Below are 27,570 nucleotides of genomic sequence, written 5' to 3'. Positions count from 1 at the left end.
AATTCTCATCCAGTAGGTCTAGGGCAAGGTCCAGAATTCTGCATTTTAACAAGCTCCCAAGTGATAGATACGCTGAACTTTGAATAACAAGTGTAAAGCTAGATGGAAATATTGAGTGGGAGTTGGGAAGATGGCAGCTCATGATAGAATACATCCCAAGCACAACTTCTAAACAATATGCTACTCCAAATCAAATGTATTTGGACCTTTTCTTGATAACATACTAGACATACAGCAACTGAGAGATTGAAGCACGTCTGAGAGGACCTGATACAGTGGTACTACCAGTACGACTCTGATTTCAACAGAGATGATTTGCAAGAGAGAGAGAAGTTTATGGGTTAGACTGAAATGATGATAGGGAATAGTATATCTGCCCCCAACACCGCTTCCCATGATTGGGTATCTAAGGCCTGTGGAAGACGGGTCTGCAGATGAAAGCTGAAGGAACCAATTTCTTGGGAAACTATGTAAGACACAGGGATATAAGTAGGAGGTCATTTAACATCATCTGGGAAACTAACCTGTGGCCTCTCCTCAGTGTAACTGGTACCAAGTAGGCAGATTTGTCGGGTGGGTAGTTCCCCTCAAGTTCAAGGACATATTCAAGGCAGTCCGGGACAAAATACCTTAAGCAAATTCACCTGGAAAGAAATACTTCCAGGGTATGTATATATGTGTATATATACATACATACACACTTTGTAGCATCTAAAGACCATACACATTAAATGTCTGCATAAGGGGTAATTCTTAATTAATGGAAGTGTACTGGAAAGTTGGCAAGATTTTTAATAAGCAGAACTTTTAGGGTTCAAATCCATGCTCTGTCATCACTGGTGGGGTCACTTTGGGCTGGTTACTTAGCTTCTTATATTCAGGAAGTTTGTGAAGCTTAAAAGTGACACCCATTACATGGGGCGCCTGGGTGGCTCAGTCAGTTAAGCGTCCGACTTTGGCTCAGGTCACGATCTCACAGTCTGTGAGTTTGAGCCCCGCGTCGGGCTCTGGGCTGATGGCTCAGAGCCTGGAGCCTGCTTCCGATTCTGTGTCTCCCTCTCTCTCTGCCCCTCCCCCGTTCATGCTCTGTCTCTCTCTGTCTCAAAAATAAAATAAAAACGTTAAAAAAAAAATTTAAAAGTGACACCCATTACAAATCACTTGGCGCATATTAGGTCTTTAATGGTAAATGTAAATATCTTTACTTTTCCCTTTCCTCAGTAGCAATAACTTACAAAATACATCTAAATCCCAAGTCACAGCCTTATCCACGTAGGACTGTGATGAAAGAAGATCTAGAATATTTGAACAAGAGATGCTCTGGAAATCAGCATCACTATTGCATAAGAATTCAAAGCAATGGAAATATAAGCCTTTTCCTCACTCCTTTTTCAGAAAACCAATGCACCAGGCGGGAAACAATGATTTATTCGGTCGCACCATTTCTGAGTTAAGGGAAACAGACGTGGAATAATTAGCTAATAAATTTCATTCTTATTTAATAACCAAGGGAAAAGATCATTCTTCCACATCCTCAAAGCAGGTCATTCTTGGATTCTCTTAATACAAATGTGGTAAGCATAATTGATCAAAAAGTTTTATTATTTAGAGAAGACATAAATACCAAACTATGAATATAATTATCCCCTATATTCTCACTCTGACCAGCTCAGACATATTTATTAATAATCACTTGTAGAAGCAGAATCCACAGAACAGATCCTCCTAGAACAATAGTGCATTTACTTATCTCAACAGTGCCACATGCTGACACTTGTCCAGCTTTCCTGGAAATAATTATTCAGCATCAATATGCTAAGTTTAAAATCAGAATCTAATTTAAATACTGATAAGTACACTTGCAAATTAACCTCCCGCAAAATGTTCTCAATTACCAAAACTCTGAACTCAGAGAATATTTTTTATATTGGAAATTGTTAAAGTGCGCTTAGGAAAAAATATATTTTATAACAGATACTCAGTCGTGCTTAGGGGAAAAAAAACACACATTTTATAACAGATGTTCAGTTGAGCATGCAAACACTGATGGCTCCATCATTTCCACGTAGGAAGTGCAGTTACGGGAAAAAAATCTTATCTTACGGTGAAAATGAACTGATTTTATAGATCATTTGTGTTTAGTTAAAAGGGTTTTGGGCAATGGTGGGAGCGTTCCAGCCCCTCAAGCCCCTTGCCATACCTGGCCTGCAAATATATGTTCTTTCATGGAAAACAACAGGCCCTTTTGAAGAAATCTGGGCTATAGATGTTTCAACTCTCGTCAGCTATTCCCGTAAAAAAGGAAAATACATTAGAGTCGAAGCCTGACATTTGAGGGTCCTTTTCTGGTAATAAATAGAATTGTGATCGGTTTGTATGTGCCTCACAGTTCAGATCTCAATAGGAACACCAAGAGAGAAAATCTGAGGATTGTTAGGCTCAAGCAAAAGCAGTATGGAAATGTTAACTTTCACAACCCCACATAAAATGTCCTTTAAGGGCCCTGTAAGAATAGCTTAATCCTTTGACTATGGATTTAGCTGCCTGACAGATTTAATTTGAATGCCACTTTAATTGTTAAACGAATACCTAAGCATCACTGTACTCAGGCATCCTGGGAACACCAAAACTAAGCCCAAGGACCCCAGAAAATCACTCTTGTATACCAAAAGCTCTAATACCCAAAGACTAGGAGTTCTTTTTTACCTACTTTTCTTCTTTTATTGTAGCCAATGAGATCTTTCTCTCTCTTTTATCATGTTCAATTTTATAATTACATGAAGTATTTGTTGGCCTGTGTGCATGTGTCTGTATACAAGTTTGATATTTCCTATAAAGAAATGTTAGTTCTTGGTACAAAATGACCCACGCCAGGGCACCTGGGTGGCTCAGTCGATGAAGCGTCCCACTTTGGCTCAGGTCATGACCTTGCAGTGCGTGAGTTCGAGCCCCGGGTCGGGCTCTGTGCTGACAACTCAGAGCCTGGAGCCTGCTTCGGATTCTGTGTCTCCCTCTGTCTCTGCCCCTCCCAGCTCTCCATCTCTCTCTCTCTCTCTCTCTTTCTCAGATAAATAAATGTTAAAAAAAATTGAAAGACAAAACAAAACAAAAATGGCCCATGCAGAAGCATAAACAGCAGTTCATGAATCCATTGCTTCAAGCTGGAGACTTTAATCAGAAGACCCAAGCACAAAAGAACAATCTTCTACCAAGCCTCTGTGATGGCTCATTGGTCAGACCAGGCTGTATCTAAAATCCTGTTATTTATCTGTCTTCATTATTTTAAAACTAAAGACTTTAACCCAGATAAAATTATATCTTTCCTGCTGGCTGATCTTTTAATAATATACACAAGCGACTGATTTATCAAAAGAGATTGCTAAAGGAATTTAGAGCAGCTTCCTTTAAGAAATGCATTTCCTCACGATAACACATTTGTCATTGTGTTTGGACAAAGTTAAGTATTTAAATTATATTTAAAAATAAAAACTTCATATTTGTCAGACTAGGTCTCTGAAAAAACAAGCACCTCAGGCTAAAAATTTCTTTGAATCTACACTAAGCTTCTCTTTGACAAAACTTCCAAATTAATTAAATCAGAAAGACATGAGCGAGGCCAAAAAACAGTCAGGAAGCCCAAATTCAAATATCACCTACGATGCTTCATTGGTCTTGCCTTAATTTGCTTTTGTGTGGTGCCATTTTAGAAATGGCAAAACTAATTTATGCAAAAAAAAAAATATCAAGTTTATGCAGCAAATTGGAAAAGTTAATAAGTACTTCAATCTTCCTTTTCTGTGACTAGGTGTTAAAAAATTCTCTCAAGGTAAAACAGGTTAAGATTCAAATAGGCAGTAAATGAACTTGGCAATCGCTCAACAAATATTTGAGCATCTCCCACACAAAAACAGTGGGTAATAGTCACAAGCCCTTGGACTACCTGGAGGTTGGCAGCCCCATGGCTCAAGACAAACTAGAGTCAGTCTACCCATAAAATGTCAGCCTCCCAAGCCAGACAAAGAAAAGGTAAATACTGTTATCCAGCTTGACCTTGGCCTCTGCCTTGACTTGGCTACAGAATAACTATCATACATCCACCTGATTGTGTTATTCAGAACTGACATCTTCAATATCTATACTCTCCAATATGGTAGCCTCTAGTCATTTATGGCTATTGAGTATTTGAAATGTGGACAATGTAACTGAGGAAGTGAAGTTTTGATTTTACTTATTAATTTGAAGTTAATAATAAAGATTGATAGCGGGATTAATGAATTTAGTTAAAACTTGGACATATGTAATTTTGAAACAGATGCTTTTGCTTCAAGGCCAAATCAATTCCTCTAATAAAGATGAACCGGGTCTGTCAATGTGGGTGGTCTATGAAAGGAAAACGATTATTTGGTATTCAGTTTAGTTATTGGGCAACTTTCAAATATGGTTGGAAAATTTAGGTATGCGAGCCTAACTCTTCAATGGGAAATTTTATGAAATCTAAATCCAAAGCAAGTATTTCCAATGAAAATTTAACGTCTGGATAAAGATGTGTCTTCCCCAATGCTGCTCTGCTATAGAAATGTTCCCATTTTCCTTTGTCCTGGGGAGATGTTCATGGAAAGTTCACCCTCTGGGAGTCTGTTGGTGAACCTCTCTAACCAGTTGGCTACATCTCTCACAGGAAGGGCTAGGAAATGCAGAAGCGTGCAGGTACTAGAAAGATCCTGGAGAGGCCCTGACTACAGGCCTTTTCAGGCAAGCCTCAAATCTTCAGATCTGGGATGTGCGGTGACAGGGCTGACTAGGGAGCTGTATCTGACTAGGGAAGTGAATCTGGAACTACATTACTGATTCTCCACAGAACCTAGTCGGGTTCATTGCAAATTGACTTTTTAATGGGGGGTTTTCTAAAAGGTCTCTTGCCTTTTTTTTGGTCTAAAAGAGAAAGTCTGAAGAGACCAAGTTCAGGTATCACAGGGAGCTTCTCTTCACTGATGATGTCACTGCAGTTGGCATCACAAAGATCTCATGGTGCCAGGTATCTGTTCTTCCACTCCCAGGATCCATGGGTTTGGGGAGCTGTAGACTACAGAGCTAGCGGGCTGAGAAACACCTGCCTGTAGAGGAAAAAAGTAGATCCGCTACCTACACGTGCACAAAATCACACACAATATCTAAAAGAGAAGAAGATGAGGATGTGAATTCGCCGAATATCTAGTAAGCTCTTACGATGTGCCAGTTATTGGGCTAAATGCAGAGATACTAAAGCAAATCAACTAGATCTCACTAATGAGCTATCCGGAGAGAACACCTGCCCCGAACAGTTGCCTAGACCCATTGCAGAGTTTGCCTAAATGAGAAATAAATTGCTGTTTATTAACCTCCTGAGAACTGAGGGTCTTTTTGCTTGTTTGTTTGTAATTGCAGCTTAACCTTATCTATCCTAATTGATGATTAACTAACACACGGTACTTGCCCGTGATAGGTGTACAATCCAGGGAGGTAACTTCAGTGATCTCAGTGGCTGTGATCAGCCCACATATTTTGAGCTAAAATAATTATTTGTTTCTAATTTATGTAAGTATTTGCTTCCAAGGATGATGAAAAGCTTATTTCAATATCAAAACAAGTATAAAGGTGGACAACTAGAATATTCAAGTTCGTTAGAACAGCTGTTATCAACTCTATGTGTTAGAATTACCTAGGGGTACCTAGGTGGCTCAGTCGGTTAAGCATCTGACTTCGGCTCAGGTCATGATCTCACGGTTCGTGAGTTCAAGCCTCATGTTGGGCTCTGTGCTGACCTGACCGCCTAAAGCCTGCTTCAGATTCTGTCTCCCTCTCTCTCTGTTTGTCCCCCACTCATGCTCTCTCTCTCCTTCAAAAATAAATAAACTTAAAAATTTTTTTAATCAAACAAAGAATTACCTAGAAATGCCTTTCCAAAATGCCAGTGCCAGAGCTAAGCCCCAGAGATTTCAATTTAATTGGTCCATATTAAGGTTTAGGCATTAGTATCTTTCATCAAGATTTCTGGTTTGAGACTCAGTGGATTTGATACTTGCATTAAACTCCTGGAATAAATTAAGTCTCTTACATCTTAAAATTGTACATTAAATTTAACTTTAAACTTCCAGCAAACAGAGGAAAATAGAGAACCTTTTTTCCTTCCTGAAACTTACCATGATATTTTCGAATTATTTCTTTTTTTAAGTTTATTTATTTATCTTGAGAGAAAGAGAGAGCACGCGAGCAGGGGAGGGGCAGAGAGAGAGAGAGAGAGAACCCCAAGCAGGCTCTGCACTCATCAGGGCAGAGCCCAATGAGGGGTTCAAACTCATGGACCGTGAGATCATGACCTGAGCTGAAATCAAGAGTCAGACACTTAACTGACTGAGCCACCCAGTCGCCCCCAAGTGATTTCTTTAATGTTTTCTCCTGCAATGGTCAGTTTTATCTGTCAACTTAAGCCACAGTCCTCAGTTATTCAATCAAACACTTGCTATGAAGGTTGGTATCATGGTATTTGGTAGAGGTAATCAAAGTTCATAATCGGCTAACTTGAAGTAAGGAATGCTATCTTAAATATGAATGGACCTGATTCAATAAGGTGAAAAACCCTAAGAGCAGAACCAAGCCTTCTTGGGAGAAATTCTACCCATGGGCAACAGCTCCAGCTTGGGTCTGGGAGTTTCGCCCAGCTCATCCTGATGGCCTGCCGTGAGCCTTTCAGACACTTCTTGTGATCCCTCAAATCCTATAAGCCTCACAATAAATCTCTTAATATATATCTCCTACCAATTCTGTTTCTCTGACTGAATGTTAATTAATACACGCCAACTTCCATTAGACTGTATACTCTGAAGGCAGAGGTATCTGTGTTCTTCATTATGAATCCCAATAGCTAGCAATATGCATGGTCCATAACAGGCACCAATGAACACTTGCCAAATGACTGAGTGAATGAATGAACCAGATGGGGAATGAACCAGATGGGGAAAAAGCATACAATATAAAGGGTGGGCCATAAAAGCACCATAAATGCTATGCAATTCATCATAAGAAGAAAGCATCCAGCCATGGTGACGAGGGAAGATTTCCACCATGAGCTGAAGTTGCAGGATGGAGAATTAGGGACCAAAAGTGTAGAGACTGGAAATGGCATTCTCAGATACATTGTAAAAGCTGGATGAGATAAGCTAGATGAGACAAAGAATTCATAAGAACAAATAGAAGAAAATAAGTTGGGAAGGTTCAATCATGACCAGATTTTTCATGATGGAATGTAGCCAGTGGTGGCTCTCTCTCTCTCTCTCTCTCTCTCTCTCTCTCTCTCTTTCTCTCCTCCCTCTCTCTCAAACATTCAAAAACCTTTCTCTGAATGCATTTCACTTGCAGGCTAAAGTCAGGAAGAACAAAAAAGTTAAATTCTTCTGGTAAAGAAAGATGTGGAGGACGGAATTCTCACTCACTGACATGGATGTCTCTAAGAAACCTCTAAAGAACAGCTAATGTTCCATAAAACATCTGTTGAAAATCAGTGCTGAAGTAACAGGCCATGTCAATATTAGCTCACTCATTTAACCAGTCAATCATTGTTTGGAGCATTCTGCCACAGTCTGGAGAAGCTCAGGGTGAAAAGAGGGTCCCTCCTGGTGGTGGGACCAGCACGAAAGGCAATGATGACTCTCCTGAGGTCCTGACAGGTGGCCTTCTAGGGCTCTGAGGTTTATTCCAAAGACAATCAGTCCCTGAGAGAGGAGAGGGAGTTTTGTAAAAACCACAAATAGGTGCTGACAAGGTTTTTTCCGACCTCATCTCTCCTCCGTGAAGTTGTGCCAGAGCCCTGGGGGAGAGGAGGCAGAAATGAACTACTCCATCGTGAAAGTCTCGGAAGCCGGGGGGGGGGGGAGAGGGGGGAGGGGTAAGGCTGCTTCGTAGCCCGCACGACAAACTGCCACACAGAGTGTCAGTGCCAGAAGCATCATCTTGACTCACAGTGGAACATCCTCTAAAAATGGAATGTGAGAGGGGCGCCTGGGTGGTGCAGTTGGTTAAGCGTCCGACTTCAGCCAGGTCACCATCTCGCGGTCCGTGAGTTCGAGCCCCGCGTCGGGCTCTGGGCTGATGGCTCAGAGCCTGGAGCCTGTTTCAGATTCTGTGTCTCCCTCTCTCTCTGCCCCTCCCCCGTTCATGCTGTGTCTCTCTCTGTCCCAAAAATAAATAAATGTTGAAAAAAAAAATTAAAAAAATAAATAAATAAATAAATAAATAATAATAATAAAATAAAAATGGAATGTGAGAGAATGCCACCTTTCAGGAGAGGGAAAGGTGAGGGTCATTGTGGACAGAGGCAGGGTATTTGTCACCTCACCTAGATCCTGTCTTAGAAGAAAAGGGAAGACTGACAAATCCCAAGTGGCTCAGAGAGAATTCAGTCTACTTGCTTGGTTCATTCTGCAACACAGACTTTCCATTTCCCCCCTGACTTTCTCACTTCCAATGCCCTAGACTCCTTCTAGCCAGGGATCTTCTCATGACCCAGAAGGACTTCTGGGCTTTCTAAAAGACTCTTGTGCTGGAGGTTAGTCTCCCCATATTCTGTCTCTGTGAACTGCACTACCCCTACCTCACGGCCAACCAACAGAGCTGTTCTCCCTGGCACTCTCGATTTTGCTGCTGTCCTTTTGTCGTGGTCTCTCAGTAAACCCCAGGCCAGAGCCACTTGTAGGACATGCCTTCTCCACACCTGTGCTGTGCCACCAAACACCTTGGGAGAGAATCCCACAATCTCAGTACGGATGCCTACACACATCCGTGGTCCCGAATGGCTCAACCTTTGGTGCCTACCCATCAGCCTTTTGGATTTCCTTCAGTGACTATTGGGAGAAAAAAAAAAGGCAACATTCCTCTCAGTCTCTAAGCACCAAATTCTCAGCAGACAGCCCTACAGAAACCAAGGTCATCAGGTATTTACAGCCAGGTCTTGGTGTTGCTACCTCCTTGACATCAAGGCAAAAACAAAACTACTCCATTATCATGTCCAAACACAGCCTGAATATTACCATTGTTCAAGCACAAAAAATGACCAAACATCCCCCTCTCCTGGCTCGTATGAGTGGTGCCTGTTCCCTCACCAATTACATAAAATTTATCAGTTGCAAAAAAATCTGAGTATATCCCATCACAGAATTGCACCCGCTTTCTGAGAGCAACCTGGAGTAAAGAGCAAAGTCCCTAAACACTCCCTCAAGAACCTAACACAGCCCCAAACCCTGTAATAAATCCTTTCCAAAATTCCCTTTGTGAGAGGCTCCATGATTCCTCAGGGGAGTACATTCTTTCCTCCAAGGAGCAATCTACCCAATCTGTCCTTTGTCAGGAGGACACTGATATTACTAATAGGAGTTTTGTTATCACTATCGTTAGGTTCTGTGCTAAACATGTGTTATTCATTTAATCCTTTGATGACAGTGACAATTTTGCCCACTGAAGATATGGAAACACTAAGACTGAAAGGATGTGATGGGGCACCTGGGTGGCTCACTCTGTTAGGCATCCGACTCTTGTTTTTAGCTCAGGTCATGATCTCACTGTTGGTGAGTTCTAGCTCTGCATCAGGATCCGCACTGACAGGGCAGAGCCTGCTTGGGATTCTCTGCCTCCCTCTCGCTTTGCCCCTCCCCTACTCGTGCTGTCTCTGTCTCTCTCAAAATAAATAGATAAACAGAAAGAAAGAAAGAAAGAAAGAAAGAAAGAAAGAAAGAAAGAAAAGGCTGAATGGAATTGAAAAGCCCTCCGCGTCACAGATCCAGCGTGATGGGTAGAGGGATTCGGAAATCTGGCTCGAGCTCATGCTTTGCATGATTTTAGAAATAACAACCCACAAAATTAGGAAAACTACCTTCTTCCCCACATCCTCCCATCCAGAGTCAGAACATGACTCTTTTCCTTTCAACATCAACCTTCTGTCTGTTCTTTGACCACCTCTTCTGTCTCCTTTAACACCAGGTTCCAGCAAGTTTCAGGTTCCTTCTAACTCTGCAACCTTCCTTTTGCCACTCGAACAATTTTATCAGTCTGAAATCAGGCATAAGCTTCATTCATTCTAAAACAAACGATTGCCTCTGATGACCGATGGCCCCTTCAACTTTTTCATCTCCAGCCCAAGTTCTTGAAACGCAGTCCATATTCTTAAGAATAACATAACTTAAAATTATAAAATAGACATGCACAAAGGGAATTTGGGATGAAGATCTTTCCTACCTTGGAGGGGTAAGGATGGGTGGGGGGGATCAAAGAAGAGGCCAAGGAAAAAATGATATCTGGGGTCAAGTGTAAAGCATGGGGTGGGGGGTTGTCCAGCTGGAGATACAAGAAAATGAGTTTTAGGGTAGATAGGTGCCCCCCACCAAATTCGTATGTTGAAAATTAGCCCCCAGTGTGATAGCATTAGGAGGTGGGGCTTGGGGGAGCTAACTAGGTCGTGAAGGTAGAACTCACATGAATGGGATTATATGCCCTCATGGAACCCCAGAGAGCTCCCTTGCGTCATCACCATGCGAGGACACAGCAAGAAAATGGCCATCTATGAACCAAGAAGCAGGCTCTCACCAAACACCGCATCCGCTGGTGCCTCGATCTTGGATCTTCCAGCCTCTAAAACTGTGAGAAACAAATTTCTGGTGTTTATAAGCCACACCCCCCAAGTCTGTGACATTATTTTGTAATAGCCAAGTGGACTAAAACAGGTAACAGTAAAATCACAGAGGGAGGAAGGTCTGGCGTGTATCTGAGACCTGATGAGTGGTCTAGTTATCTACTGTATTAGCTCAGGCCGCCATAACAAACCACCACAAACTGGATGGCTTAAGCCACAGAAATGTGTTTCTCACAGTTCTGGAGCCTGGAAGTCGAAGATCAAGCTTTTGACAGGTTTGGCTTCTCCTTGAGCTTCTCTCCTTGACTTGGCCATCTTGCTTTGTCTTCACATGGTCTTTTCTCTGTGCGTGTGCATCCCCAGTGTCTCCTTGCATGTACAAATTTCCCCTTTAGACACCAGTCAGATTGGATTTGGGACCATCTTAAAGACCTTAACATAATCACCTGTTTAAAGGCCTTATCTCTAGATATAATTACACTCTGATTGCATTCTGAAGTGGATTAGGATTTCAACATAAGAATTTTGGAAAGATACAATTTATCCCATAACATCTTGGATATCAGGGAGCAAGAAGGATTAGGGCAGAAATGTAGGTTAGGACCAGTTCCCCAATACCTTAGAACATAAGAACGGGAGATTTGAGCCTCTTCTTTAAACAGTGAACTGTATGAACACCTGACATGACATCACTTCATTAGACTGTTCAAAACTGAAGGTGAAACTTGCTAACACGATTCATGTACTAATTATCTATATAGGTTATAATGTCTATTTTGCAGGAACTGACTTCCCTCCAAAGAGACTTGTTCCCAGATATATATGTTCATACTCTTCTATTTTTATCCTCCTTCTCAAACCAAGTCTAAAAGACCCTTGGGATATTTAAAAGACTGTCTGAAACAAAATGTTTACTTTCCGCCAATGCTTAAAAAGTTTTTGTGATTAATACTTGTAAGCATTAGCTCAAATGCTTAAGAAAGCAGCTGATGCTATTCTAAATATAGGCCACCTGCTTTTCCCAAGGGAGTCAGTAAACTCTGAGTGGCTAGAGAGAAGCACATTTGGGAAGGGAGGGTTCTGGCATTCAGAAAGGCAGAGAAGCACCCACAAGGGCAGTTCATGCAAGATCGTCATCGTCCCCATCACCCAAGTCAACACCGATTGCAACCCTGAGAAGGCGCATTCTTAATGGAGTAACGCAAGGTCAAGGACACTTCTTACCTGCCAGCTATCCCACAGCCTTTGAGTTGGTTTTTCCTTGTGTGTATTATCTCATTTCAGTCTATTATTATATTCCTACTTTATAGATGAGGAAACAAACCCAAGAAGGTCAAATGACTTACGCATAATAATAAAATGATGAGGTGAGCCCTGTCTCATTCCAGAGGGCACACTCTGTGGCACACACCGTGTTAAGTGCGAGTTCTCTGCCAATGATCAAGGTCAAGATACCATCAGCCATTTTTGGAAGCCTGCCGTCTGCCCTCTGCAGGAGGAGGGCACCAGGCCACAATAATGGGTGTGGGCCGTGATCAAGGATCCGTCTGAGAACAAACACGGACATAAAATCTCTCACCTTGCACGTATACAGCAATACAGTGGGGTGACCCACACGAAATTACTTTTTGCAGATCAACATTTGGCAACATTGGCAACTGCGCATGACTCAACCTAGCTGATTATTCATGGTAATAACCCAAGAGTTAATAACTGTAACAGTTACTCTACCCCGTCGGAGATTTTCTGACCTAGAAAATAATTGCGCGTGTCCCTTTGCCTCAGGCACACCTGGGAAACAAGTCTTCTCCCGCCTGGGGAAAAACACCCAGTGTCATCTCCCCCTGCGGGAGTGTATATTTGTCCGGGAAAACAGGAAAACCACTTCTACCTGGAGCCGAAATTCAGCCATTCCTCCTTGAACTGCTATTTCCATAATTAAAGATGAGAATGAGTCCAATACTAGCCACTGGCAAAGTGTTTAGGATGAAGAAAAACACTACAACTAGGAACCACATCACAAAAGATTCAAAGGGGATTATTGCATGTTGGGCATTGAGTCCAAACCCGACACGGTGCCCGTCACACGCCAGAGGTGACGACGGGAGGGTGTGCTCGCTCTCACTGAAGGGGCACTGGCTCCTTTGATCGACCAGTATGAGTAATTAAAATCCAAATCTGGGGGCATTTGTCAACTCCTCCGACACATGCAAATCACTGACATTTTAATAGGCACATGAGAGCATCCTGGGGACTATTTCCACCTTTAAGATATTTCTGAGAAGTGTTTGATAAATCCCCTCTAATTTCCCTAATAAGAACATCTCCTCGAGCACTAAGAGGAGGGTTTCAGGAAGAATTTTGAAATTCCACTTAATTAATAGCATTTGCATCTTCTTCCTCTTCAACTGTGATTTCCGTGGCGTGCAGGCTGGACAAGGCTTTACCTAAAACACAGCTTTGCAAAAGGGGAAAAATATAGAAACTCTGGGCTGATTCAGAGCTCTAGAGACAACGTGTGTGTTAAGCTGAACCGAAATTTTATTCACATACCTGAATCCGTGAGAACTCATGAGAGATGAGCCCTCAAGATATCCCTTCCTTATTAATTTCCTAGGAGAAGGTGAATTAGAAGGCTTTGTCTATTGCAGACAGGCCCCAAAGCATCATGAATTAATAAGAAAATTCGCCTTGAATGTGCAAATTCTTTCTCAACTCTTAAATCCTTTAAATCCAAATCATTGAAGCAGCATCTACAAAAATATTAGCTGCCCCATTAATTGAATGTTTACAATGTATCAGTCTCATTATGTCTCTATTAACTTAATTTATTTAGCGCTCACAAACTTGCCCATACTATTGTTAGTCCTCTCTTAAAGATGAGAAAAACTGAGCTAAGGGGTGTTTGAATTCTCAAAGTCCCACATCTAAGAAGTGGTTGAACATGGTATTGAGACAGGAATTCTGATTCCTGAATTCATGTTTTTAATTACCAAAATGCTGTCCTTCATAAGAAACTGGCTGTCACAGCAGCCATCCCTCACCAAATAACGAATATAGTATGACAGTTTGAGGGCAACAAAGCATTCCCATTTATTCCAGGAAATAGCCACCACGGGGGGAAAAAAGAACCCTTTGCCCATAACATTGAGCAATCCTTCTTTTGAAATGTCCCCAAGCTATCTGTGTGCCCCCTTGAAACCAACTAAGGACTGCCTAAGATACCCGAAGACCAATTAGGAAGTTACCAGTTTGCATTCCCACCAAAAGTGCAAAGGTGTTCCCAAAGCGCCCATCCTAATAGAACACTCGTCAGAGACTCGGTGTTTCATGTTTTTACTCCATGAAACTGACTCTCCATTGAACAAACTCCCGCTGGAAGGAAAGTGACAGCACCTGGCTCTCCCTCCCACAAGTTTTATGAATAAGCAGCCGTTGTTAATTTAGTCTCAGACTTACTCTTGTCCTTCATAGCCCAACACAAACCAATTTGACCCTTTTGATTTATGGGCATGTTAACATACTGAAGTTCAAAGTATTCACAATTCTTAGACTCTCACCCAGTGAAATTACAGTAAACTTTATTAAAACATAAAAGGAATCAATGTTACACTCTGGTCAGGTATTACCATTAAAAGACATAAATGAATGTTGGAGTCCTTGGGATTGATTGTGTTTTAAAATGATTAATAGAGGGGCCTATAGGGAAAAAAAAAGAACTGTCTCCCATTCACCTTACTGGTCTAAGACCCCATAGATAGAAAAATATCTCTACACTGCATCAAGATGTGTCGTTTGCCCCAGAGACGCCAAGATGGCCCTAAGTGTAAACCACACCAAAATCTGAGCATGGTTATATATCCCCACATAACCCTGATCTTTAAAGGACAGAGAATAAAAAGTTTACTCTTTTTACTCTCCATTTGTAGCTATTAGAAGCAACAATTCATCTGCCAAAAGATAAACACTGCCACCTGCTGAGATAAGAGAATAAAGGCAGGCAACCTTATGCACTTTCAAAACAGCAACATTTTCTACTTTTTCATTAGTGAGAAGGAACATTAATTACTTCGTTAAGATCTCACAGTCCCAAGAAAATAGTAGCAAAGGCAACTTTGTTCAAAGACATGCATCCAACTTTTCCCAGAAGGTAGAATGAATAGCAGTTCTGGTCTTCATTGTATTTACAGCTTCCAGACAACTTTTCTGAGATTTCCACCTCTTGCATTCTCATAAACTCGTTTGTCAGATCTAGTAATGAAACTGAAATTCCAAACTCAAGAGGAAATTTAGGAGTAGAGAGAAACTGATGGTTTTACCTTAATGTGCAGAATTTAAGGACCCTTGTGAGACACACACACACACACACACACACACACACACAACTTTATCATTTCCTCTCCATGTTTTAAGCCAATATCCTTTCTGAGGATTTCTTATAAAAACCAGAGTATTTCAGAGGAAAGGAGAAAAAGGTGGAGGTGGCTAGTAAAAAGGAGTAGAAGACTCAAAGCTATAAAAACCCCCTGGTGGAATCTTCCAGATGTTACAATGAATAGAGGCCTGTAAAATTCCACCGTGTTCACCCTAAAAGAACAGGGCAATCCTAAAAGTAACATTCCCAAACACAGACTACTCTCATATAACCAAACCAAAGTCAGAAAGTATCAAACCATGAATTGTCATAAGAAGACATTTTGACGGCTTCTGGATCTTGTAACTTCTAAAGCATAAAAACCAACTGAATACTCTCTTTCTGGGCCAGATTTATGCAATAATAAGAAAGCGTTTTTCCCATCATGATTCAATCATTTCATCCTTTCGGTTTTATTTCAAAGTATACTTCTCCACAATATACTTTTATTTCTAAAAAAAAAAAAAAAAATGAAATTCCCGAAATTTCATAGCCTTTTCACCAAAAAACTAATCAAGTTCTTTGCACCTAGTGTCTCAGAGACAATAAGTAATTGTTGAAAGATATAATCCAGCTATGACTATGTCTAAAGAATTAATACCCATGTCTTTCCTGAGTATGTCTTTTTCTTCATGAGGTCAATGTGTGAATTTCCTTTAAACAATATGCCTCTGACAGGCAAAAAACAAAACAAAACAAAACAAAAAAACAAAAAAACAAAAAAAAACACCCAAGTATACCATGCTGTGAAAACCAAGAAAATTAACAACTTAACCACTTGCAAAAGACTGTGGACCTAGATTGAACATTTGATATACTTTTATTGAGGTGAAATTCATATAACATAAAATGAACCATTTTAATGTGAACAAGTCATTAGCATTTAATAAGGGTTGTACAATCACCACCTCTAATTCCGAAACATTTCATCACCCTAAAATAAAACTCTGCTCCTGTAAACCAGGTGCTGTCCATTTCTCCTTACCCCCGATCTGTGGCAAAACCACCAATCTACATTCTGTCTTTATGGATTTACCTATTCTGGATACAGCAAATAAATGGGATTACCCAATATATGATCTTTTGTATCTGGATTCTCTTACAGCATAATGTTTTCAACAGAGGTTTACCTACATTGTAGCGTATATCAATACTTCATTTTTATGGCTGAATAATATTGTGTTGTATAGATATACCACAACCTGTTTATCCATTCACCCGTCGGTAAGACAGTTAAGCGGTTGTGAATAGTGCTGCCATGGATATGAGGGTACATTATGTTTAAGTACCATTTTTCATTTTGGGGGGTAGGGAGTATATATACCTAGGAGTGCAATTGTTGGGTCATATGGTAATTGTATGTTTAGTCTTTTGAGGAATCTCAATATTGATGTTTAAATCATGAAAAATAACAACATAAAAGATGGCGCTTGCCAAAAGCAAAGGTGAATCGAGTCACAACCAACCACAATTGAATCTGGTTGGGCTCAGGGATCTCACCAGAATGAGTACAGCTGTGGAGAGGACACTTTTCTGTGCTAGAATCTTTACTCCCTTTAACCATATAGGTGGACCTGGGCCATATTTAAGAATGATAAACTCATTCCAATATAAGGGAAAGGAAAGAAATATATGTGAATCATAACCTGTCACTGGCTTATTGTGTTAGTAAGTCAAAAATCAGTACTTTGGATATCACAGACTGCATTTAAAAATGAGGTCCTTTGTGGGGCACCCGGGTGGCTCTGTCCGTTAAGCGTCCAACTTCAGCTCAGCTCATAATCTCAGTCTGTGAGTTCGAGTCCCACGTTGGGTTCTGTGCTGACAGCTCAGAGCCTGGAGCCTGCTTCGGATTCTGTGTCTCCCTCTCTCTGCCCCTCCCCCCTCACGCTCTGTCTCTCTCACTCTCAAGAATAAAAAACATTAAAAAAAAAAAAAAAAAGAATCTGAGCCCTTGCTCTTTTCTACTTCCAAAAGCTTTTATTTTTAATTTTCATCTGGTATCTGTAATGTTTGGGATAAACATTTCTACTCTGTTACAATATGATTGCTAGGAGAAATGTGAATTTAGGATTCCCAGGCCAAAGGAAATTGGGACCCTGCTACTAAATAACTGAATGCCTAATAAAGGTCCAAACTCAAACTTGTATTAATTGGAAAAAAGAACCAGGCTTCATCATGTTTATTTTTAAAAAGTTATTCAGGGGGTGCATGGGTGGCTCAGTAGCTTCAGCATCTGACTCTTGACTTTGGCTCAGGTCATGATCTCAGTTTGTGAGTTCAAGCCCCACATTGGGCTCTATGCTGACAGTGCAGAGGCTGCTTGGGACTCTCTCTCTCTCTCTCTCTGCCCCTCCTCTGCTCTCTCTCTCTCAAAATAAATAAATAAGCATTTAAAAAATGAAAAATTATTCAGAGGATTCAAAGGAAATCCAAACAATTTTTAAAAACTACATGCTAGTATGTGAAACACACACTAACCATGTTGGAAAAACTCGGGCAACACACCATTATTTGAGGCCTCTCTTGGCCATATATAGATACACACACACACACACATATATATACATATATATGTACATATATAATAAATGTATATATGTACATATATATGTATATATACGTCTCTGTGTGTGTGTGTGTGTGTGTGTGTGTGTGTGTGTGTGTGTGTGTGTATGTATACATTATAGCCTTTCTAGGCTGTGAATTCATGTCTGGCTACTCCCTGGCCAAATGATCTTGGGCAAGCCACCCTCCCTCTCCTAAACTATGTGTTATCAATTCTAAATTTGGGCTCCAATAATTCCTACTTCATTCCTCTTTATCGAATGAACTGAGTTATGTAAAAGTCTTGTAAACTGTAAAACATATAAATATTTGGAGGATTATTTTTTCTGTTCATTTTAGAAAGCAATCATCTGATAGAGCAAAAAGAAGCCAAGATAATTAACTAGAAGATTGTCTCAGTTTCTAGTACAGAGGTAATGAGATTACATATTACAGATAAAAATGGCACTAAGACTGGATAGCTAAAATTGTTTTTGTTTTTTTTAATTGAGGCAAGTGTTTATGATATGGTGGGCAGATAGAGAAAATAAAGAGAAAAAAGGCAAGATGGTTCCGTCAGTGGCAGGAATAGAACTGCTAAGATGTTAGGGCAAATGAAAATCATAGAAAGGGAAGTAAGAAGTTCTCTTTCTGGAGTTGATGAGATTAAAAAGATGGCAAGACACCTAAACCAAGAAAACATGTCAGGCATCTAGCAACAAGGAAGGATACACAGGACAAGTCAACAATAGGAAACAAAAGGGAAAGCCCTCAAACCCTGGGTCCTTGGGTCCTCTTGCCACTAAATAACCAATTTGGGGCGGTGCACCTGGGTGGCTCAGTCAGGTAAGCATCTGACTTCAGCTCAGGGCATGATCTCATGGCTCAAGGGTTCAAGCCCCGCCTCTGGCTCTGTGCTGACAGCTCAGAGCCTGGAGCCTACTTCAGATTCTGTGTCTCCCTCTCTCTCTCTCTGCCCCTCCTACACTTATGCTCTGTCTGTCTGTCTGTCTGTCTCTCTCTCAAAAATAAATAAACATTAAAATTAAAAAACATTTTTTAAATGTTTATTTATTTTTGACAGAGAGAGAGAGAGAGAGAGAGACAGAGAGAGAGAGACAGAGACAGAGCATGAGCAGGGGAGGGGCAGAGAGAGAGGGGGACACAGAATCGGAAGTAGGCTCCAGCCCCGAGCTGTCAGCACAGAGCCCAACGTGGGGCTCGAACTCACAGACCGTGAGATCATGACCTGAGCCAAAGTCGGACCCTCAACTGACTGAGCTACACAGGCAACCCCCCCTTTTTTTAATTTTTTTTAAATGTTTATTTATTTTTGACAGAGAACATTAAAAATTTTTTAAACAACCAACTTTGGAAATGACTTTGTTTTAATTGTGCCTTTTGCTACTTGCCACCAAAATCATCCTAATCAAGATAACCGTGAAGTTGAACAAAAAAATGAAATAATCTTGGTAAGATAACTAAAAAGATTATAGAAATTTTGAGCCAGTTTTTACAATTCTTTGTGTTTGAGAAGGAACATGTCTTTAATTATAGTAATTGCTTTTTCTTGTCATTACAAATTCCCCCCCTTGGAGGGGTCTCCTCCCCTTGGAGACCCACCAAGGTAAATTGTTTGAAGAATAACCACAGCTGTGGGGAGACAGGAGATAAGCCACTTATAATTTGAAAGATTATGGATGTGTTTTTAAATCGCTGTGTAAAAGTTGGGCGTATAAAAAGCAGTGTTTATAGTTCAAAAAGCATTTATTTTGTCTCTAAATCAGGCATTATGCTAAACCATGAGCTACTGCAGTTTTAGACAGGAGTTGTTAGAAAAGAGATTTCATTTTTATGAGAATGATTCACTTTCCTAAAATCCTATATTAAATCTGAATATATGAAGATGGGTTAGACATTAATCATTTATACTGATGATCACCTCACATCTCAGCACTTCTGTCCAAGAGAGAAATCTTAAAAGGACAATGATCCCAGGGCTCTTAAATTTTAATTGATAAAAATTTGAGTTCTATTTCTCCCCAGGATACCTATAATACATTAAAGTGAGTTATGTTTCAACTATCACTTCTGAGTAAATAATGCTATGTTCTTTCCTGAGAAATACGCTCATGTATCAAAGATACTTTTTTTAAGGTGACTGCTAAGTCACTGTTTATAAGAATAATAGAAAATATTCATCATGCTTGCCAGATATTCCCAATCCTCAAAACAAGAATGATTATTATCACCATTGTCTGAGGAAACTGAGGCAGCATGGTGGGGGTAATGGTCCAACAATTCAAAGTTGAAATCAGAGTATGTATGTCCAGGCAGGGGCGCCTGGGTGGCTCGGTTGGTTGAGCGTCCAACTCTTGACTTTGGCTCAGGTCATGATCTCATGGTTGTGAGATTGAGCCCTGCATCCGGCTCCACACTGAGTGTGGAGCCTGCTTGGGATTCTGTCTCTCCCCTCTCTCTCTGCCCCTCGCCCCTCAAAATAAATAAATAAACATTAAAAAAGAGGAAGAACATACATCCAGGCAATTTGACTCCAGACTCCACACACACTTCACTTCCTCTCTACAACACTCCAGATGAAAATTAAGTGAGTATATTATCACTTCTCTTATGATCTTCAGTGTCCAAACATTTTTTTTAAGTAGTTTTAAAAATACTGCTGGAAGAAGTAAAACTTCCAGTTATTAAATAAGTCACAGAGATGAAAAGGACAGCATAAGGAATATAGTAAATACGATTGTAGTAACATGTGGTGACAACCAGTGACGACACTTCTGGAGGTGAGCACTGAGGAATGTATAGAATTGTGGAATCGCTATGTTGTTCATCTCAAAGTAACACCACATTGTATGCCAACTATACTTCGATAATAAAAAATACTACTGGAAACCTTAATAAATATTCTATGAAGAAAGATTGCCTCAACACATAAAAATTAGAGGAGCCTTTTCTGACCAAGGGCTTCCTACAGCTAAATAGGTCAGTGAGACGTAGAATGATCTCCATGACTATACAATGGCTCTCTCTATTGAATGATGTAACAAAACAGTATTGCGACTTTCCCTAAAGCCATCAGAGTCAGAGGAAGAGCCAATGGCAGCTTCTTCTTCCTGGGTTCGTAAGAAGTAGCTAAGTTTTGGCCCAGGTTTTTCTAATCCGAGCTCTCCTTGGCTTCACCATCTCTGAAGGTCCTGCTTCCAGCAGCTGAAGTTTTTGTTTATATTGTTCTGCTTTTGTTTTATTTTTCTTCTTGGGTTCTGGACATCCATAGATGATCTGAGGGGTAATTCTCAGCCCAAACCTTCCCACAGATACGTCTGATACTCTTCTCCCATAAGTGTTCATTTAAGCACGGAGTATAATGGACGCGATGTCTTTGGTAGATTATCTAACTTGAGTGTGACTCACCTTCCTCATTTTCAGATCAGGACCGTCACCTTCTCGGAAACGGTTGGCTGGAGGGTTGCAGGGATGATGTGTGAGGTGGGTGGGCAGTGTCTGGCGGGCGACACCCTCAGCCACACTGACCACTCTTGTTATTATTAAGAAAATGACTCCATGAGACTCTCATGTGTGTTCTCCTGCTCCGGATTCAAGCATCAGTGGTTCTAACTTGTGCTTTATCTTTTAACAGTAACTTTTAATATGCATTAAGGCATGTTTACATAGAAAAACCTTTTAAAAAAAATAGCTTTCAGTATTTCAGCAGTAATCAGGTTGGTGTTTGATGAATTTTCCTGGTATCCCAGTTGCTTTCCATCCAGATTTTTTAATTCATTCGTCTGAATGTCTATCCTGTTTAACATTTCTTTTGAAGAAAAACCTGCCCATATATTTTACATCCACTATGAACTCGATTCATATTTTCTATTAAGTGATATCCATTTTGCCTTCCTTATATGCGACCTTAATTTTATCAGTGTAGGTTGGCAACTTCTTTTCTGGGGGGAGGAGGCATAGATACACTTTTGAATATGAGGGAAGATTAAGTTTCCCTTCCAATTTTGCCTCTCGTTCCTAGCTGCACAAAGTGAAATCACAAAATAAGTAATAAAACTTCTAGTCAATTTGCAAACATACATGTCCTCCTAAAAACGTGGGAATGCAAACTGGTGCAGCCACGGTGCAGGATGGACTTTCCTCAAAAAATTAAAAATAGAACCATATGATTCAGTGATTCCACTTCTGGGTATTTCCTGAAGCAAATGAAAACACTAACTAGAAAAGATCTATGCACCCCCATGTTCCCTGCAACATTACTTACAATAACCAAGATATGGAAACAACCTCAGCATCCATCGCTGGATGAATAGACTAAAAAACGTGGTCTATAAATACAATGGTATAGTACTCAGCCATAGAAAAGAAGGAAGTCTTGTCATTTGCAACAATATAGACAGACCTTGAGGGCATTTCGCTAAGTGAAATAAGTCAGACAGAGCAAGACAAATATCATATGATCTCACTCTATGTGGGACCTTAAAAGAAAACCAAAACAGAAAACAAATGAACAAACAAACAAAAAACCACTGAGCTCATAGACACAGAGAACAGATTGGTGGTTTATGCCTTCATACCAATGCAGGGCGTTGGGGAGTGGGCAAAATTGGTAAAGGCTGTCAAAAGGTACAAACTTCCAGTTAAAAATAAATAACCCCTGAACGTGTAATATACAACATGGTGACAACAGTCAATAATACTGTATCGTATATTTGAAAGTTCCTAAGACAGGGACACCTGGGTGGCTCAGTCAGTTAAGCGTCCGACTTCAGCTCAGGTCATGATCTCACGGTCTGTGAGTTCGAGGCCTGGGGCCTGCTTCGGATTCTGTGTCTCCCTCTCTCTCTGCCCCTCCCCCACTCATTTTCTGTCTCTCTCGCTCTCTCAAAAATAAATAAGCGTTAAAAAATGTTTTTAAAAAGTTGCTAAGGCAGTAGATCTTAAAAGTTCTCATCACAAGAGACACATACATCATACATGTAGATGGGTAATTCACTCACAACTGCTTCCAAAACCTTTATTCAACAGATTTTATAAGAGCTTTCAAAGGAGAATCTGAGACACACTGTGAAATCACTCTGATTTCCTTTATCACTATCATGATGCTACTAAAAATAAAAACAAAGATGCAATCACCAGTGACATTGGCCACACATTGTGGTCTCTCCTATTATTTCCATCAAATACTATGAAGACGTGATATAAGTTTATTAGTTTTAACGGTCATATCTGCGAAGCTAACGACAGCATGTAGTTGACTTGCAGAAAAGAGAAGATGTGAAACATGAAAATAGCTTGCTTGACAACTGTGAAGCTCTACCTTCACCTCCATCGCTAGCAAATCCGCTCATCAGCCGGCTCTCTTCCGTCAACGCCATATCCTACAGGTATTATCCTTGCTACCTAACGAAACAAATTGCACAAAGTTATTTTTCCTTTATTTTATTCACTAACTCTCTCTTTTTACAAATTAACATCTTCCGGGTCGTTGACAATCATCAATACACTCAATGTGTCCAGTCGTGGAGGCTTTGAGCAGCTCGGGCATTTGGGGAGCGAAAAAAAATTTTTTTAATGATTCCTGGCAGTCACAAATTGGGCAAGTCTGTGTCCTACTCACAGGAGCGAAATTCACAGCATCTCAGAATTGGCCAAGACGAGAATGGAGCCACCCCAGGCATCCCCTCTGCTTATCCTCTCTGCCCTCCCCTCAAACGATGCCATCAAATGGAAAAACAGTGAACTTGAACACCCAGATGTGTTTCTCTTTCCCGTACCTGTAATGATTATGTTGCCTTTATAGTTGAAAGCACATGAAAAGATCTCATCAGTGTGCCCCTCAAGAACCTGGAGGCACTGACCAGTCTGAGCATCCCAGATTCTCGCTGTTTTATCAGCGCTGCCCGTTAGAAGACGATTCCCTTGGGGGTTGAAAGAAATCTACAAGACAGAAAGGAAAAAGGATCACAGGTTTGTGTAATATGATTCCCGACATATTTTTCACCAGCAAAAAGAGGACATTACTAAGCACCTGTCATCTTCCTAGCCTGGCATTTATTCTTACATAGAACAGTTCCTTCCTGATGGGAAAAAATATTGCGGGGATTAATACATGATTATTATTAATACATAATAATTCTTCTAGACAGAAGAAATTAACTGGCTACACCCCCCCCCCCACCACCACCACCACACACAACAACTCTAAGGATAAAGACCGAAGCTCTCTTCTAATTTGAGTATTCCCCACCTAGCTTCTTTCCAAAGTCTTTCCAGGCAAACCAAGAGAGCCCTGGTGTGGATGAGGACACAAGTCAGGCTCCTTCAAATCCAACCCCCCATGTCATCCCCGTAACCCAACTTTCTGTAAGCAAAAGCATACAGATCCTCCTTCAACCTGGCCACAGAATGAGTGAATGTCGTGCCTACAGGCAGGGACTTTCATTCTACTGCCACTCAAAGCAAGCACATTGCATAAACCTGTGCTTAGTGCCTCCTATGTGCCAAGTGTTGTCAAACGTATCTGAGCAGCTGTCAAAGGAAATGGTCAGTTCACTATTCCTTTGGGCACCATGCTTCTAAGCCTCTCTAAATCATCATAACACAATGATTTGGGTCACATCCTCTAGGACTAAAAATTTGATGAGGGAAAGGCTCAAGGCCATGGCTTTTTTTTTTTTTTTTTTTTTTTTTTTTTTTTGTCCTTATGTCCCCAGTACAACGCCTAGCATAGTGGAAGCTATCAAAAAGCATTTGCTGAGGGGTGCCTGGGTGGCTCAGTTGGTTAAGCATTGGACTCTTGATTACAGTTCAGGTCATGATCTCACTGTTCGTAAGTTTGAGCCCACATGGGGCTACATGCTGACAATGTGGAGCCTACTTGGGTTTCTCTCTCTCTCTCTCTCTTCCCCTCTCTCTGTTCCTCCCCCATTTGTGCTCTCTCTCTTTCTCTCTCTCTTAAAATATATAAGCCTAAAATGCAATAATACAGAGTTTGAGAACTCTTCATTTTCACACATACACAAAAACATGTGCACTTGTTGAGTAGGACACATCATGCATGTCAAGTTATTAGACCAGCCACTCAGAAACACAGTCTGGGCTCTCTTCCCAGGCTGTCTCCCACATCCACACTTCCCTCTCTCCCTTCCTGCCCATCCCAGCCTATGGAGAAGATGTGCTCTGCATGGCCTTAGAGACCAACCCTGAAAGACAGGAGCTCCTGAGCTCCGGGCCACCAGCAGCAGGTATGGGAGGAGGGGGGCGTGGGTTGGTGGGGAGCACCACAGGGACAGTTCCAGGGTCTAGGGGCAGCCTTCCAGGACCTGAAGCCATCAAAATTATACTTTAAAAGGAAGGAGCAAATCTGATCTCAGGTACAAGACCAAAGAACTGGGCTGAACTGGGTGGGAGTGGAGGGTCCCCATGTCCAGATCTTTCCAAAATTGTCACAGGACATGGCTAAACTTCAGGTCACTGATTGGAAGTCTCTGCTCTGTGAATCACGTATGGATGAAGCTTATACAAAATCCTAAGCTACAGCTCTGAAGTTTCAAAATAGGTCATTTTAAACTCTACTAAGTATTGGGGCACCTGGGTGGCTCAGTCAGTTAAGCATCTGACTTTGGCTCAGGTCATGATCTCGCAGTCTATGGGTTCGAGCCCTGCGTCGGGCTCTCTGCTGACAGCTCAGAGCCTGGAGCCTGCTTCGGATTCTGTGTCTCCCTCTCTCTCTGCCCCTCCCCACCTCACGCTCTGTCTCTCTCGCTCAAAAATAAATAAACATTTAAAAAAATTTAAACTGTGAAGTATTAAATATTTCCCGGACACACTTTCTCAATTGCATTGAATTTACAGCACACTTGATACTTGCTGAACAGCATGTTATTCTGCATAATATACATTTGTGTGTCAGCCAAGACCGAGAAAAGTACTTCACAAGTTTCTTAAATGGCTTTAATAAGTATCTTCCGCTAACTCGATCTTTTGCTGATGGCTGAGAAAAAAATACTGTCTTAAACTGTCTTAAAGATTTTAGGGATCATTTATTACGCTGAGTTTGAGGTCACACTTAAAAATATCGTTTTTGTGATTTCTAGAAAGAGTAGGATAATTGGGCAAACCCTAGTGCCAACAGACCACTATGCATTCGGTTCTTTTTAACTAAAGAAACTGCTCCAGGTGAGAATGCAACTCACCTTTGAAATTTCACCTTCATGGCCCTCCAATCTGGCGATGCATTTCCTTGTGGCTGCACTGAAAACCCTTGCTGTTCCTTTTTGAAAGAGTGGAGATACATATGAATTCATGTGCAACACAGAACTTTGAACCATGTGCTTTGAATTATGTAAATATCTATCCTTCTGACATACAGGCTCTGTGTGTTTGTCTCCCTTCCTGCGGCGAGGGCCACCACCTGAAACTGTCCGTGCAGGCTGGTGCCACCGCGGGAGAAGAGGGGGGAAGAGGGTGCGTCTATAGCCCTGAGCTTACTAGAAGAAACAATGGGTTCCAAGGTCGAAAAGGTGGGGAAGGAATCCAAACAGAAGATCTTAAAGAGAAAGGGGAGAATCAAAACAAGTTTTGAGAAGTTGGGGATGAAATAAGCCACCAGACCAGCACCACACACCAAAAGGCGTGTAAGGGCACAGAAGGTTCAGGAGGCCTTCTTGAAAAGGAACAACAGGGGCGCCTGGGTGGCGCAGTCGGTTAAGCGCCCGACTTCAGCCAGGTCACGATCTCGCGGTCCGTGAGTTCGAGCCCCGCGTCGGGCTCTGGGCTGATGGCTCAGAGCCTGGAGCTTGTTTCCGATTCTGTGTCTCCCTCTCTCTCTGCCCCTCCCCCGTTCATGTTCTGTCTCTCTCTGTCCCAAAAATAAATAAATGTTGAAAAAAAAAAAAAAAAAAAGGAACAACAGCCACTACTTGCTGGGCAAAGAATAGGCATTAGGGATGCCTTTCTACAGAAAGAGCTAGTAGAATGGTTTGTTCCCAGATGTTCTCCAGTGCCCAGAAGTGCCAAGCTCCCAGTAGACACCCATTAAGTGGATACAGGATAGGTGGGTGGATGGATGGATAGATGGGTGGGTGAATGGATGGATGGGTGGGTGGAAGGAAGGAAGGAAGGAAGGAAGGAAGGGGGAGGGAGGAGGGAGAGGTATATACATTTCTTTAGAATTAAGGAGTGGAGGAGTCAAACAAGTGTAGAAGGAGAAAAACAGCAGTAGTAAAATTATCAGAAAAAAGTTAAAATTTATCTAGCCAGGTGAAGGCTGCTCTCTTATTGCAATTATAACTTTACACAGAGGCAAAATTAGTGCAATTAAAACATTAGATAGAGGGGCGCCTGGGTGGCTCAGTTGGTTAAGCGGCCGACTTTGGCTCAGGTCATGATTTCACGGTTCGTGAGTTCGAGCCCCACGTCGGTCTCTGTGCTGACAGCTCAGAGCCTGGAGCCTGTTTCAGATTCTGTGTCTCCCTCTCTCTAACCCTCCCCCGTTCATGCTCTGTCTCTCTTTGTCTCAAAAATAAATAAATGTTAAAAAAAATTTTAAAAAAAAACATTAGATAGAGGCAAAATTACCAAAGATAATGAATTTTGGTTACTTAATTTTCATTCAAAGAAGAACAAAATATCTTAGTAAATTTTGTACTTGCCCTTCTGACAATGTCAACTTCAGGAAGGAGTAAATGAAAAGTGCTATTGTACAATCAATATGACTAAAAATATAAAACTTGCTACTTGGACATTCCAAAAATCTTCAAGTGACCAACGTGTTTTAAGAATGTGTTAATACGACAAAAGTGAATATTCTACATAGAGTCATTCTCGAAATTTCTCAGAAGCATTTTAAACCCAGGCAAGACAGAAATAATATAGTCTGAAACTATGACTTTAAAAAGACAGAAATATGAATAGGACACCAAAAAAT

The 27,570-nt window shown here is 41.1% G+C and overlaps 1 protein-coding gene across 3 annotated transcripts in view; it reads right to left on the bottom strand.

Moving 5' to 3' along the window:
* Nucleotides 1-5,117: 5,117 nt before the first annotated feature.
* The window catches only part of DAW1 (dynein assembly factor with WD repeats 1), a 63,907-nt gene continuing 41,454 nt past the window's right edge, over nucleotides 5,118-27,570 (bottom strand). For 2 of the 3 annotated variants that reach the window (XM_086719840.1, XM_025912134.2), the window contains exons 11-13: nucleotides 25,838-25,914; nucleotides 23,417-23,579; nucleotides 22,824-23,042 (exon numbers count right to left, since the gene is read on the bottom strand). In XM_086719840.1, the coding sequence (XP_086575966.1) occupies nucleotides 23,008-23,042; nucleotides 23,417-23,579; nucleotides 25,838-25,914 (275 nt within the window). In that variant the 3' untranslated portion in view covers nucleotides 22,824-23,007. Of the gene's footprint in view, nucleotides 5,172-22,823; nucleotides 23,043-23,416; nucleotides 23,580-25,837; nucleotides 25,915-27,570 lie in introns of those variants that run through there. The other variant, XM_086719841.1, reaches the window with a different exon arrangement.

This window comes from Puma concolor, chromosome C1 (assembly GCF_028749965.1).
Source record: "Puma concolor isolate L17-30 chromosome C1, mPumCon1.1.hap2, whole genome shotgun sequence".
Taxonomy (NCBI): Eukaryota; Metazoa; Chordata; class Mammalia; order Carnivora; family Felidae; genus Puma; species Puma concolor.
This window is presented reverse-complemented; position numbering and strand designations above follow the sequence as displayed.